Raw genomic sequence first — 16647 nt, forward strand, 5'->3', positions numbered from 1 at the left:
GCATGCCAGTGTCGACAATTTGCGAAAAACGTTTTCGCGAAATTTTCCGAAAAATTTCGAGCATTATGGAAGTATGTACTTGCTAACACGAACAGCACTTCCCCGCCAGGCAGTACCGCTGCTACACACGGTACTGATCCTGGACCGATTAGAAATAATCGGGTCAGAGCTATACGGATTCCGGGGGCTAGCAAAGTAATGCACGAGGTTAGAAGAAAATTGAGAGTCGCGAGTTGGAACGTGGGTAGCATGAACGGCCGAAGCTGTGAATTAGAAGAGATGATGAAGAGGAGGCGAGTGGACATCTTGTGCGTCCAAGAAACCAAGTGGCGAAACACTGGAAACAGAGCCCGTTTGTTAGACGTCAAGACAAAACAATACAAGATGTTCTACTACGGAACAGAGCAAGGTAGAAACGGAATCGGTGTCATCCTTGCGGAAAAGCTTCTTGGCAGCATTTTGGCCATTTCGAAGTCCAGTGACCGATTGATGTCTCTTAAACTGGTGATGGAAGGAAAGGTGTGGAATATAGTCAGTGCATATGCTCCCCAAATTGGATGTGAGCAGGTGGAAAAAGATGCATTCTGGCTAGGCTTCCACAACCTCATTAAAGACATCCCAAAGGAAGAGCTTTTGTTTGTGGGTGGAGATTTAAATGGACATGTGGGGAACGGCAACGAAGACTATGAGGACTGCCATGGTGGCCTTGGATTCGGAACTAGAAACCCTCCTGGTGAAGAAATTCTAAGCATGTGCAGGTCACATGGTCTTATAGTGTTGAATACCATGTTCATTAAACAAAGCCGACACCTTATCACTTATAGCAGCGGTGGAAATGAAACACAGATCGACTACCATCTGGTATCTAGTTTCATGAAGCCGCTAGTGAAAGACTGCAAAGTGATATTAGGAGAAGCGATCGCCCAGCAACACCGTCTCCTACTGACAGAACTTTTTATGGAGACGAAGGCAGCAAACAAACAAAGAGATGCTACCGGAGGAATCAAGTGGTACAACCTGGACAAAGGAAAAGGCAATGCATTCATCTCTGTTATGAGAAATTATCTGTGCGGAACCATCAGCAGACTACAAAACGAAGAGTGCAGAGTACAAAATATGTGGGACTCTCTGCAACGAACTTGCTTGTCGAAGGCGAGGTCACTGCTAGGAACATCAAAAGGAAACTACCAACGGGAAAAAGAAACATGGTGGTGGAGCGATGAAGTCAAAGCAGTGATATCAAGGAAAAAGACCGCTTTCCAAGCTTGGTCCAAATGCCCCTCTCATAATAGAGATGAAAAAGCACGACTCGAAGTGGACTACAAGCGCTACAAGAAGGAAGCCAAGAAGAAATGTGCCCAGCATAAAGCAGAGAGTACGGAAAGCATGTATCGCGAGCTAGGGGAAATATCTGATCCAGCTGCTGATGCAAACCAGGCTCTCCAGGAACTGCGACATGCCAAGATGAACAAGGGTGCAGCCATCTTCAAAATTGCCGCTCAAAGGAGAAGGAATGATCAGGAAATACGTTCACCAAAGTTCATTAACGATGCTCAAGGCCTACTACTTGTGAATGACGACAAAATTCTCCACAGGTGGCGACAGTATTCTGATGAACTCCTAAATGAGCAATTTCCCAGGATATACTTTCCAACAGCCGAACCTAATTTAGACGAAGTACCCGACCTTACAGTCGAAGAAGTTAGCGTGGCGGTGAAAAACTCCAAGAAAGGAAAAGCTATTGGTCCAGACGAAATACCCTCTGAGTTCTGGAAGAAGAAGGGAGACATTGGGTGTAAATGGCTCACGATTCTCATCTCCAAACTCATTAGCGGTGACCAAATGCCAAATCAGTGGAGAGAAAGTTTCCTTCTCCCAATCTACAAAGGAAAGGGACACACACGAAACTGTGATAACTACCGATCGATTAAGCTGATGTCACACACCATGAAGATCGTTGAGCGGATTTTGGACGGCCGACTGCGAAAAATAATACGGCTGTCTGATGACCAGTGCGGATTTGTCTCGGGTAAATCAACCACAGATGCCATACAGAGTTTAAGAATCCGAATGGAAAAACACCGTGATTCCTCAAGGGATTTGCATATTGTGCTGGTTGATTTCGAAAAGGCATTCGATAGACAACCACGAGATCTGATATGGGTGTCCCTGAGACAGCGAGGGGTTCCGGAAGTCTACGTGCGGATGATCAAGGACATGTACAAGGAAGTAAAAACGAAGGTAAAATGCCCCGCAGGAGTCACCGAAGAGTTCCCAATCAAGGTCGGGGTGCACCTGGGAAGCGTCCTGAGTCCTTTGCTCTTTATTACAGTCCTTGACTTCCTGCTTGAAGGAAAAGTGACGGATCCGAAAGTGAATCAGTTATTCTTTGCTGATGATGGAGCCATCATAAGTGAAGATCCAACATCCTTGCAACGAGCACTTGATGTGTGGGTGGATGTTCTGGAAGGAAGTGGGTACCGGATAAGCGCGAAAAAGACAGAATATCTCTGCTGTCCATTTTCTGACCCAGACGGCCCTATTCCGGACATTTACCTGAATGGAACAACACTTCCCAAGTGCGAAAAGTTCAAATATCTTGGATCTATGATCAACAACCAAGCTTATTGTGATGACGACATCAATCACCGAATAAGTGTAGGGTGGATGAAGTGGCGCGAAAACTCTGCCATCTTCTGTGACCGAAAAATGCCCCCTAAACTGAAAGGAAAGCTCTATACTGCAGTTGTTCGCCCAGCACTTACATACGGTTCACAATGTTGGACAATGTACAGAACGTATGAGAGTAAACTGACAGCAGCTGAGATGAAGATGCTTCGTATGACAGCAGGAGTAACAAAGCTTGATCGAATCAGAAGCAAGAAAATCCGAGGAAGCCTTCACGTCAAAAACACCATCTTGGATAAAATACAGCATGACCGTTTATGCTGGTACTGTCATGTACAAAGACGAAACCCTGAGAACCCAGTTCAAAAGGCGATCGCTTACGACGTTCCAACGCAATCGCGAAGAAGAGGCAGGCCTAAGAACTCATGGAGAAGACAAATGCAACGACAACTGCATTCAGTTGGCCTTAGACATGGAACAATTCAAAATCGAGAAGCCTGCCGACGTTTCCTGAGGTCAACCCGGCGAACCCCACATGCGGAGCCGTAGTGTGAAGCAGTAGAGTGGGAGAGTTGTGACCCCATCCGAGATCATGACTATCGTCGATAATGGAGAAGAAGAAGAATTTAGGTAGATATAAGGTAGGTATGTAAATTCTCATGGGAAAATATCGATATGTAGGTATATAATTTTCAAGAATTGCACACCTTTCTTAATATCTCACGCGACGCTGCTGATATATATATATATTTTTTTTAATTGAATCTTTAGGATTAATTCTCTCTCTCCACCTTTTAATATAAAAAAGAATAAGTTCAAAATTTTAACTATTTCACTGTTAAAAGTGCAACTTTCTTTATATTGTAAAAGTTGCCAATTTTATTTATTTTCATACAACATAACACAAAAACGATCTTGTCCCCATAGGCGGTCTTGCCGGCACTTCCCCTATAGCTGGTAGAAATAAATTTTAAAAAACAAATTGCTGAAATGATTTTTTTGTCGATGTGTAAAATGAGTTGATGATTTTGTAAAAAAAAAAATTTAATTTAAAATGAATTTTTATCAGACGTTTGTTTAATTTGATCTCTTAAATATGTAAACAAATCACTCAACTTACGCTTAAGTTTCCGCTTCAGCGCACTGTACCACTGTGTGGCATTTTGGTCTAAAACCTGGCCAAAAATTTTTGGGCACATTTTTCACATCAATAGGTACCAAATGAATAAAAAATTGATTTGGTAGGAAAATTTTTCATTTTCTTGGTACAGTAAAATCCACTTAAGTGCTTACCTCTCGATTAGCCGTGAAAAAAATTATTAAAAATAAAAAAATGCACGTACTGTGATATAACTTTTCTTAAAGCAGTTATTTATTATTTATTTATTTTGTTTTTTTGACTCAAGTTGTTTCGTCAAGTAGTTTTTGAGAAATTAAGTCTTAAAGATGAAATTTAGAAAAACAAATTTTTTTTCGTTTTTTAATTAATTCTGTATAAAATTTGTAATATTAGCTGTGTTTTATTTTCCTTGTGATCCAGATCAGGTCATTGTATTTATTTGCGAAACAATAACAAAACAAAATCCTGCTTTTGTTGTAAAGCTAATAAAAACAATGATCTGATCTGGATCACGAGGAAAATAAAACACAGATGGGCAATTCCATGGTAACTCACGTTACATTCACAAAAATTTCCAACACATAAATAATTTTTTTTTTTTCAATTTTAATGTAAATTGATACGAAATTACTATCCATGAATCGAGCATAACTATTACTTTCATAATTAACTAAAAAAATTGTCTTTATTTTTAACATTTGCTTGGGAAAAATAAAAGTTTGATGGTAACTCACGTTACGAAAATCGGACACGAATTTTAAGAGTCCGACAGTATGAAGTTTTTATGTGAAATTAGGAATCTCAATTTGTTTTCAATGAAGATTCCATACATACAAAATAACAAGCTTTTAATATGAGTGACAAAACCAAACATTTTTTCAATATTTCGAGGGAAAATTTTAAAATATTTAGGTAACTCACGTTACATTATTTTGGTAACTCATGTTACCTGCGATTCGTGGTTCCAAAAGTAAAGAAAAGATGCATTTTCACTCAAGTTTTTTTTTAACCGAATAGTGTGTAACGAAGCTTGGTTAAATGTTAACTTATTTTAGCACTCACGAGGGGATATTGTCATCGTCACTATTAGACTCATCATATTTTCAGTTTGCTTGTTTTTCCATTATTTTCATGTGAAATTCTTCTGTTGTTGGCAAGCTCATGCTATAAAAATGCTTTAAGATTATTAAACTCCCTGAATCTTATGTGTATCCATAAGAGAATACAACAAAGAATCTTTTCTTGCAACTTGCATAAAGAGTTGCCGTTTGTAAATAGTAATTTGCTAATAAAAAAAGTAAAAAAGACTGCATAATTTGTTCAAAATTCGTGTCCACTTTTTCATGGAATTACCCAGATATTATGGACCTTTTTTGTCATTATTTTATGACCTGGTAGTTTTTAGTCAAATACTAATGAATTCATTCTAATAAATATCAAAGTTCCTAAGATTTAAAAAAAAAAACTGACACATACTTTTTCCTGGAAACTCCTGTTTTTTTTTTTGCATTAAAATAGTTTGCATTTTTTTTTTAATTTTTAACTGAATGCATTATATCTCAAGAATGTTTGTCAAAATTTTAGGTTGCTTGGAGCCTACCGACCGCGTTATGACACTTTCTTTTAAAACATTATCAAAATTGGTTCACTCAGTCCAAAGTTATGAGGTAACAAATACAAAAAAAATAAAATGCACGACTGGGGTCGCACGAACTTGCTCTTAAGCATGGAATACACGGTACAATTATCGTACCGATTATCGTACAAAATTTGAATCGCATTCGATAATTGTATCGTATGTGTGCACCAAAGTATCCGCTGTACCCATATCGCACGGTCGAATGTTGATGATGGAAAACAAAAGGTAGTATGCGATTGATTAGATGAGGGTTGTAGCGTGTGTGGGTTTTTAATTCACCCATGATTTAGTTTTTGAGATTACATAAATTGTTTTTACCTAACATCCAAATAATGGATAAAAATGTGAAAATTTTTTTGACAGATAATGAAATCGTAAGTGAATCGCATGGTGTATGTGCTTTTTTCGATATTGTTAACGATATCGGTACATCTCAAGTCGTGTACTATGATTGTATCGTGTATTCCATGCCTTAGAGTTAAAGTTGTTTAAATTTTTAAGACTTTTTATATAGAAATTTGGAAAAAAAAATAAAATTCGTTTTAAAAAAAAAAATAAAATCTGGAATTAAATTGCCCTCCAAAACAAGTATGCAGTTTTGATTGATATATTAACATGCATTTTTATAAAAAAAATTTTCAAAATCGTTAGAGCCGTTTTTTAAAAAACTAATTTTTTATAAATAATTTTTTGGAAAAAAAGTTTAAAAATAAAATTGGTATGCCATTTTGTAAAAATCACTAATCAACATCTAAAAACAAAATTTCAAAAGAATTAAATGTACCGTTTTCGAAAATTTGATTTTTCAAAAAAAAATTTTCAAAATTTTTTTAAAAATCCAAAAATTATTTTTTCCAAAATTTTATTTTTGGCTTATATTTAAATTATATAAATGCTTCTTCACAAAAAGTTTCGTTGAAATCGAATAAGCAGTTTTGGAGATAATCGGATTTGAAAAAAACGGTTCTATGGCAGGTACCGTTAATAATGATTTTCCAAAAAAAATTTGTTCATTAGAAGATAGACCTAAACTATAAACTAACACTTGAATTTTTTAAACAAAATCGTTATAGCCGTTTTCGAGATATTTCAATTTTACTAAAATCGGTATATGACAAGTACCGTTATTTTTGGTCCAAAAAAATTAATTCCAAAAACCCCTCTGGAGAGTCGCCAAATAACGCTGCATACCAGGTTTGACATCAATCGGTCCATCCGTTTAGGCTGCAGCTCCTTATACAGACAGACTGACAGACTGACAGACTGACAGACTGACAGACGGACTTCCGGGACCCACTTTTTTGGCATTGTCTACCATCGTAATGTCATGGAAAAATGTTATCTCAACTTTTTTTTTTTGTACGAATGCATAACTTGATATATAGTACCTATATCGCAAGTAAAAATACAGACGAATTGAATACCTCCTCCTGTTTGGAAGTCGGTAAAAATACATTAAATTCATACATTAAATACATATTCGATGTTGCCAAAAACGCTGCGAAATGTTTAGGTTTTCTTCGAAGATGCAAGAAATTCTTCTCATCTTCTGATCTAGCTGTAATCTATAAAGATTGCATTCGACCAAAACTTGAATGCAATTTTCACATCTGGGCAGGTGCTCCGATAACGTATTTGATTTTCTTGGACAGAATACAAAACCGTGCTTTCAAAATGATAGATGATAGATCGATAACTGAGACAATTGCGTCCCTAGACCACCGTCGTAATGTGTCATGTCTCTCCTTGTTTTATCGCTATTTTTATAAACAATGTTCAGATGAAATAGCTAGTTGCATTCCTCCCCTGAAAAAATTTAACCGTAATACTCGCGCTTCTAGGAATGCTCATCAGTTTACCCTTGAGCCCAACTTCGGACGTACCGTCAAATACAGAAATTCTTTCTTTAGCCGCACCACACGAATGTGGAATATATTACCCGCCTCTGTTTTTCCCTGCCATTTTAATGTCCAGAGCTTTAAAACTAATGTGCATCGGTTTCTCCTTTTAAATCCCTCCCTATTTTCCTGAAGCTCGCACTGTGTTTAACATATTAAGGGTATTTAACTCCCTTTAGTGCGCGTTAATTATAAAAAAAAAAATTCGTCTCTCATTTGCAAAGGGCTTAACTGCATATAGTCTACTCGTATCCGATTAATCGGTCAAATTTTGCGTGCTACTACTATGCATTAAGTGAATTCTTAAATTAGTTGGTTAGGACAATTTTGTTTGCTTTATTTCTAAAATTAAGAATTCTTCTTCTAAAAAAAGTATTAAATTAAACCACGGTTGTAAGAAATCGTTCTATTTTAAATGCATTTGATCTCCATTACCAATTAAAAAAATAATATTTATTGCAAATAAAAAAAAAAATTTAATTGAAAAAAAAGTATTATTGCAACTAAAAAATATTTGGTTAAAAAAAAAAATTTATTGCAACTGAAATACATATTTGCATTAAAAAAAATATTTATTGCAACTTAAAATATTTTGCTTTAAAAAAAATGTTACCTACTGTAAATGAAAAAAATTTTCAATGAAAAAAAAAAAATTATTGCAAATAAAAATGTTTTGCATTGAATAAAAAAATGTTATTGCAAATAAAAAATTTTCTGCATTGAAAAAAAAAAATTAATGCAAAATGTTTGCATTCAATGTTTTTTTATACTCCTCGAATTTCTTACAAATTTGACTTTTGACCTTATGTATTATTATTTTCAATATTATAGTTAAAAAAGTGTATGTATGTTCAAATAGCCAAAATTGTTAAGCTATGATTTGTTCTTGACGTCAGAGAGTCAACGCGTTGACCGATTTCGTTGACCGTATAATCATAGCTTAAGAAATTCGACGAGTATTAAAAAAAAAATATTTAATGCAAACATTTTGCATTGAATTTTTTTTCAATGCAGAAAATTTTTTATTTGCAATACATTTTTTTTTTTTCAATGCAAAATATTTTTATTTGCAATACAAATTTTATTTTCAATGCAAATTTTTTTCATTTGCATTAAAATTTTTTTTAAAATGCATTTTGCCTTGCATTTTCAGTTGCAATAAATATTTTTTTTTATTTCAAATGCATTTTTTTTAATTGATATTTTAACCCTGAATAAAACACACGTTACTGAAAACAATTTATTTTTTGAAATTGCACTGAACTGTAAATATTACAAAATGTACTTAATACGAATTTAAAAAAAACAATTCTTTCTTTTTAGATATTGTCAATAATGTAACAGGTACAACTGAGACCTTAGAAACGTTATCACCAAATTGCGATTTGAAAAATTCTCACATCCTTTCCAATAACAATAACAATGATAAAGTATTATTACATTCTCCAAGAATTAATACAATCGATGACACAAATAAATGTAATACAACTAGTCAAAATTCAATTACTTCTTCAGCAACAACTAGCATTGACAATGTGGTTAAAACGCCGGCTACACTCCAACTTCAACAAACGCAAGTCAAAATCGAATTATTGCGTGGAGGTCATTATACGCAAGTTAATAATAAATCATCTTCTCTTCACAACTACAATGAAAAATTGTCTGAACGATCAGTATCTACAGTACAACCGGAACATCAACAGCCACCAATTCCACTGCCTCGATCAGTTGTTGTTGGTTCTATACCTATAGAACAGAAAAGCAACGATGGCAGCAGTTCAACATTGCCACAAGAGAATGTGAGATTTCGAAAGAATTTGACTGAACAGCGTGAATCGACGACCAACACAACAAGTTCTGATTCTCTTTTAACTCCAATATCCCGTTCTAGTGTAAAAGTGGCGGCAGCAGCAGAAATGTATAAAAAATCTAACAAAGACACCAACTCTAGTATTACGGTATGTGTTAGTGAAGAACATCATTCACATGTATTCCAACAAGAACCTGATTTAACTACAACAAATATAAACAAAGGCAACAAAAACGACAATGGTGACGACGAACATGACGAAGACGACTACGACGAACACCAATTGCACCATCAGTTAATTTCTGAACGCGAAAGTGACAACTCGGTGTGTGCGGGTAACCTAAATGAGACTGAAGTTAAAGAGATAGCTTCTGATTCAATTTCCACAAAGAACAGCAATAAAATAAACATTTATAATAATTCTTCTCTAAAATCAGCCGTTGTGAATAATAAGAAACCATGTGGCATTGCAAATGCATCGGTTAGGTCGGGTACAACATCGGCTTCTGTGTCTTTTAAAAAGAATCAAAATATCGGCAATGCTAATGAAGTTTCCACACATCATAATTATAAAATAAATGCAAAGTTACGTTCAAATCAGAACTCTAGTTTAACCCCTTCGCCATCCATAGCGTCAACAACTGCCGCAAATAACGAATCGTCTACAAGAGTGACTAATAATAAAAAGAAAATGGTGGCCGTTCAAGAGATGAATGATATCACCAATAACGAATTGGATTTCGATCCATCTGAAGAGTTGCAATATGGTCCGGGTATTGTGTCAAAGTTGCGTTGTCGCTACTTAAGTTTAGCTTTGCGGCAATCCATTGGTAAACAGCGATTACCATTGGATTCTTTACGTCGGGCAACTTCATTAAATAATCTTCTTGATGGAAATGGCGTCCACGAAGATGAAGACGAAGAGGACGAAACACCAGATACTACTAACAAAGAAAGAACCAGTCCGTCTTTGCATGGATCATCTCAAATAGGAATCAGAGGAACTTCTACTTTAGCAAAAGTAAACGAAGGAGTGATTGAATGTAAGGAGAATACTAAAATGGATTCCTATGAAAAAATGACAGGCCCAATGAGATTATCATATAACAATCAGCATCGTTCACGGCATATAAAACGTGGAAATGATTCGTTGAAACGGGCGCGATCAGTTGAGGCCCTTTTATGTGAAAAATCACCCTGGAATTTTTCCAATAGTCAACAAACAACAATAAATAATGGTGCTACGGATTCAGTTACGATAGAGGATAAAATAAATAATGCACGAGAGCGTCTGCTATCGGGAACTGATAATAGTCCCCCTAAGCGCCTGACGTCTATTATAGACGACACAGAGCGACCACCACCGGATTTAGTTAAGCAAACACTTAAAATATTCGAAGCTTCGGCGAATCGAAGAGGCGGCACAGTCATTCGTAATAGTGGAGGAGAGGTTGCTACAAAAGTAGCAAACTATAAATCTATTATTACCCAAAACAAACCATCGATTTCGTTTGCCAAGCCTGCTTTAAATCCGAAAACTTCACATCAAAAATTTAAGCCGTCTACATTAACGGAAGTTAAAAATAATATTAATAATTCCTCACCAATTAGTCCAACTATTGCTTCTTCTTCTTCTTCAGTACAGCAATCAGAAAAAATTGTATCGCCTACAATTTCAACACCAACAACAAGTGGTCAGAGCAACACTTCAAAGTATTTCCGACCAAAAATGGATTCTACATCGATAAGAAACTTTGGGTGTGTCAGTAGTGTTGTTGAGGGTTTATCAGAAAATTCACCCGACATTATTCCGCGCCATAACTTAATTGATAAAACAGTCATGTCAGTTGACTCGCCAGTCACTGATTTAACAAAATCTATCGAAAAGCTCAGAATAGAATCACCCACTACAACAACGCAAGTAGAAAGGCAACAACAGCCGTCACAGAAAGAAAGTAGATTTTCATCGGAATCTTCTGAAGCTGAATCGGGAGACGACGACGACGATTCCATGGACGGAGAATACGTGGTTAATAACGAAGAATCGAATTCAACAAAAGAAATTTCAAAATCGGCTCTCGAAAGCATTGCTAAAGCTGGGACCAGCCAACAATTTATTTTTCAAAAAAATACCTCTGTGTCATTTTCAAAAGGAAACTACCTCGCCTCTGAACCTTTGCATGATATACCTTCTTTGGCAACTGCAGGATCGACGACAACAACTACAGTCAAGCAGATTGGAGTTATAAGGCCACTTTTAGCAGAATATCCCCAGAAGCAAATCAAAAATAATTGTTCTGAAGAAATGTCTAATAATCAGTCACCATCCGCTTTAACAAGTAGGGAGATTGAGAAAAATCGAATCAATAATGAAAAAAAAATCAAGACATCTGAAAGCAATAATCTAATGGACAATAAAAAGAGTTTGAATACGGTTACATCGAAATTAAAAAAGATTGAAGTGTCTGGAAGTGAGGATGTTACCAGCTCTCAAGCACCTGCTATTTTAATATCCAAAAAGAAGCGCGCTGGTGCTGGCAATGTGCCTGAAAACAATACAATGGTATTTAATTTCAAGGATCGTAAAGAAGTTCCCGACTACATTGAGAATGATGGATTAATATTCAAGCATAAAAGGGAGCTACCAAAAGTGAGTAATGTTTTTCCTTATTTATATTTTTATATATCCCGTTATAAGCTAGCTTATGTCGAATTCCTTTCAATTGAAAAATCGAATTTTCGGCGATCTCGAAGCGAATTTTTTCTGAAAATCATGTTCCATAGAAAAAAAATTCGCCTCAAACGAAGCAGAATTCGAATTTTTTTTAATCCTTCTTTTTTGAGAGATTTACACGGATTTGCACACACACTTGGAACATTTGACATTTCTCAAACGTCAAGCTGAAAGTTTTTTTTCATGTTGTTTGTTCATTTGAGAACACCAACTTCAAATAAAGAGTAAATTTCAATAGAATATCGTATTTTTATTGCGGAAAAATATAAAATAAATAAAAAAAAACAATGTGCGATCAAAATATATTTTTCCTGGCATAGTTCTTGTGAAAAAGTCAAATTACTGTGACTTTTCTTCTCCTAATTGTCGTCAGAAATTTTTTTCTCTGTAAAACCACAGCATACGGCCAAAATAATAATTTTCTACTTCATCTTCACTCAGATCTTAGTAATAACTGCAATTTCCCTTTGATTCTGATTAAAATAAATTTATATTACCGAAGAAAATAAACAAAATTATTGATCAAAGGAATCTCTGGTTTTATTTTGCAGAAATTGTTTTGGTTTCAGCTTGACGTTCGTGTAAAAATTGTTGTCAAATGACACACATACAATCGCAAAAAGAATTCGGTCTGTTTTCATGTTCCTTTTTAACACCAAAAATTCGATTTTTTTGAGGCGATTCAAAAAATTGAAAGGAATTCGACATTAGTCATATTTATCTTGAACAACCAGCGGGTAAAGTTTTCATCCTCATAAATTAAATTTCAACACGAATATTTTATTTACAAAATAATCTAAAGCTTGTTATCAATGTCATTTTTGAGTAAGAAAGAGAATTCAGTTCATATCGTTCTCACTTTCTTTAATGGAACGCAGAAATGTGTGCTTATTGATACCAAAAGTTGATATGTATTTATTTTGTTGTATATAAATTCACACTGATCTTATATCGGGTATGGAGACGGACACAAAGCATACAGTAGTAGTAAATTATGGCTCTTATATACACACATGTATTACATTTTATTAATCACATTGTGTTAGTTATTTGTTATGATGAATTTAGCAACAATTCTACTTAATTTTTTTTTGTTTTTACTTATCAATATAAACAACAAAGAACTACACAAGGAAATATATAATAATGAAAGATTCTGAATGAAATGTTATGTGCTATTATTTTCAGATTTCAGTTAATGGCTGCAATTATTGTAAGCAATTCTATTATGTAAAATCATTTTAGATTTAAAATTTTTAAGAGATATTATGTGTATATAAATAAAATAATGTTGTACATATAAAATAATGTTGGTGTATTTAAAATGCAAATATAACATTCATTCATTCGTAAGCACCTAAACATTTACTTTGAATAGGAAATCAATTTAAAATCTGGTTCCATTTGATTCAATTGATAATATATACAGTAAAACCCGGATAAGTACCTCACCTTAAATGCACTATTTTGACAGGCACTAAAGCGGGTAAGGTACTTACAAAAACCCGGTTAAGTGCTCATAGGCACTTATCTCTATATTTATTAAATAATAAAAAAAAAAATATGTTTGATTACTAAAAACATAATCTTCACAAAAAAAAAATTACTTTGAAAGTTTAAAATAGCTAACTAGTTAATTTCTACCTTTAGTAGAATTTTTGAATTTAAAGCGGCTTAGGAAACGAAGTTTTTCTTACAGTTCAAACTTGTTTCAAATGTGTACTTAAAAGAATTTTTTGCAAGTAAATTCAACTATAAGTATTTGAAAAGCCAGGCAATTAAGCGGGGAAGGCAGTTAAGCGAAAGGTACTTAAAAGATGAATTTTATATGAAAAAATCCTTAAAATTTTGGTTCTAAAAAACAAAGGTACTTATGCGGGTTAGGCACTTAAGCGAGAGGCACTTATCCGGGTTTTACTGTAATAATATTGCTTAACAGGAGGAAATGTTTTTGGCCCATTTTAATTTAATACGTTTATAGGCATCAATTATTTATACTACACTAGCCCAAAAAATTAAAGAAACACAAAAAATTCGTGATTTTTTTAGTGATTTTCGATAGGCTGTATCTCAGTAAAAAATGATCGCATCATGACAAAACAAAACGGTAAAATAGCTAAATCATTGGAACTGTCCAAAAACCAAAATTTTCCAATTTTTTTTTGTTTTTCTCTTAAAAAAGTTTTAAAATTTTTTCTGATGAAATGATTACTATTTTTAGAAATGCTTTTTATTTAGCTCTAAGATTCTTTTTGTTTCAAACTTCTACGATTTTTTTTAGACTGCAATATCAGTCAAAAAACCACACTTTTGACTTTGACTATCAATATCTCAACAACGGATCACTTTACAGAAAATTTAAGGACACATTTAAAAATTTCATTTAATTCTCTACAAAGAAATAAGGTTTACTTTGCTAAAAAAAAGCTATCGAAATAGGCTTTTTTATAGTTTTTTAGAATATGTGCTGCTATTTTATAAATATGGGTGATAAGTACGGTGACCATCCGCCCCGGTTTACCCGGGACTGTCCCGTAATTCTACAGCTTGTCCCGGGTTTTTATTTAAGAAACCAGGGACGTATAAGTGTCCCGTATTTTGTAATTTGTCCCGTGATTGCCCCGTATTTGCACATTTTCTAATTTTTGTATTCAATATTTTAAATACTTTTGTACGGATAACAGTGGTTGGAAAATAAGCCTAGTACGCTGCTGAAGCAAAACGAACATTTTTCTAAGTCTCCAAAGTCAAAAAAATGTTGCTGCAAGAAAAATTGCCTCGACAAATAAATGTGATTGACAAACGATTGAAAACTCTCCATATATTCTAGCACAGGTAAGAATTTCGTTACCTTGGCTTCGTACTGTGCAACGAAAAGTAAAATTTTCGTTCACGATTTCGTTGTGCTGGTTTTGTATGAAAATTTTCGTTTCGCCTCTAGACAAGGCTTTAGTTTTTTTTTAATTTTCTTCAATTATTTAGTTCCAGCAGCTGTTTGTCAGGTTGCTACACCAGTTAGAATGTTTTCGAATAAAGAACAACATATGGAAGAGTAAAGAACCCAGATAAGTTTTAAAACTTTTAAGGACATGTTAAAAGTTGTATTAAAGATCATACAATTTCAAAATCATTTGAAATAAAATTAAAATGTTAAAAAACAGCTCTCCCGATTTTGATTAAAAAAATATTTTTTAGAAGTTATTAACAGACATTATTATAAAACAATTTAATTGATTTCTGATTTCATAAACGACTTAAATGATTTCAACAAAAACGCTCTCATAAAATCGTTTAGGAAATCTTGATAAAAGGATATAAGGAAAAATTATGAAAACTCATTTAAAAAAATTTAATTTTTTTTTTTTTAATCAATATTTTCAAAACTATCCAACGAATTTTTTATCTGTCCCGGGTTTCGCTTCCAGAAATATGGTCACCGTAGTGATAAGATTAAACTAAGGCTTAATTATTGAAGCTTAATAAACTTGAAATTAATCTGCAAAGTTTCAGGCTTATTCATCAAACAGTTTTTCTGTTGTGAGGGTTTGAACTTTTGAGATGAAGTAAAACACCACATTTTTGCAGCTGTAACTGGCTTACTTGTCATTGTATAAATACTGTTAAAAATAGTAAAACAGCTTCATTTTCATGGATTTTAAAATTTTCATTTTTTCTGAATCTTATAACTTTATAGAGCCCGTTGCTTGGACTGATTCTATCTATTGCCTCCTTTTTAATTATGGTTGTTTTCTCCAACCATACAATACATTAATGCTATTGATGTAAAAAAAAGTAATGTTTTTCACTCGTTCCCATAAAAAAAAGCCAATACAGTACCAGATTGGATCTGGTAAATCATTTTCAAAACAATAAAGTGGCACAGTGTTTTGGATTAACCTTGAATTAATCAATTTTTTTTTATGATAACTCCTGAAAACTGACCTGTGAATTTAGCTTACCCTGGGGCGCCCACCGCCCACGCTGTTTTATCTGTAAGGGCCTAAAGGCAACAAAATTGTACTTTTTTTAATTAACAAGAGTTAAAAATTGTTAAGTAAGCAGTTGATAATAATAAGAAATTAACTTTTTAAATCATGTTTTCTGATTTTTGAAGATTTCAAGAGAAATATTTTTTCCTAGATACCATTTGAATTGTCTTCCTCAGTTTTTGTCTTTTCTCGTAATTGATTTACCTTTGAGAAACACATACAGTGGTGGAAAAATTATTAGAAACACACTCTTTCTTTTCAAAATGTATGTATGTTCTTAATATGTATAAATAAAAAATATAAGAAATATTTTTTAACAGAGACATTTGAAGAGCTCGATATTTTATTAAGGATCTCCTTTTTATTGCACCTCCTTTTTTTTCAAATAAAAGGGGTTGGTCTGTCAGGAATTGTTAAGGACGTTTTATTTTTTTTTTTTTTTTTTTTCGGAACATGTGGCATTTTTTGAGGACTGCAACCACATAAACCAACTTATAGAAATCAGTTGATGATAGTCCTTTTTATTAATTGTACGTTTAATTAATTCACTAAGTTTTGCAAATGTAAATGCTAAAAATCAAAAACAGGATAATTCTTAACAATTTTTCCTCAGTGTTTCTAATTATATTTCCACACAAAATTGGACTATATTTTTCTTTTGTTGGATAAATTCTAAAATTTTTTTCCTAAAATGTTACAAGGATTGTATCATCACTCATGTTTGCTAAAAAATTGTTAAATATTTTGTATAGTAAGAAAAAAATAACATTTTGTAAACAAAGGAGAACGTTTCTAATTATTTTGCCACCACTGTTTTTTACTGGTTTTT

The 16647-nt window shown here is 33.7% G+C and overlaps 1 protein-coding gene across 3 annotated transcripts in view; it reads left to right on the forward strand.

Moving 5' to 3' along the window:
* Positions 1 to 16647, forward strand: part of LOC129920110 (probable serine/threonine-protein kinase nek3) — a 52552-nt gene that overhangs the window by 29518 nt on the left and 6387 nt on the right. For 2 of the 3 annotated variants that reach the window (XR_008773191.1, XM_056001307.1), the window contains exon 2: positions 8609 to 11745. Coding sequence is in view for 2 of the 3 variants with exons in the window: in XM_056001307.1 (XP_055857282.1) it covers positions 8609 to 11745 (3137 nt within the window). In the remaining variant the exon portion in view is untranslated. Of the gene's footprint in view, positions 1 to 8608; positions 11798 to 12535; positions 12646 to 16647 lie in introns of those variants that run through there. The other variant, XM_056001308.1, reaches the window with a different exon arrangement.

This window comes from Episyrphus balteatus, chromosome 4 (genome assembly GCF_945859705.1).
Source record: "Episyrphus balteatus chromosome 4, idEpiBalt1.1, whole genome shotgun sequence".
Taxonomy (NCBI): Eukaryota; Metazoa; Arthropoda; class Insecta; order Diptera; family Syrphidae; genus Episyrphus; species Episyrphus balteatus.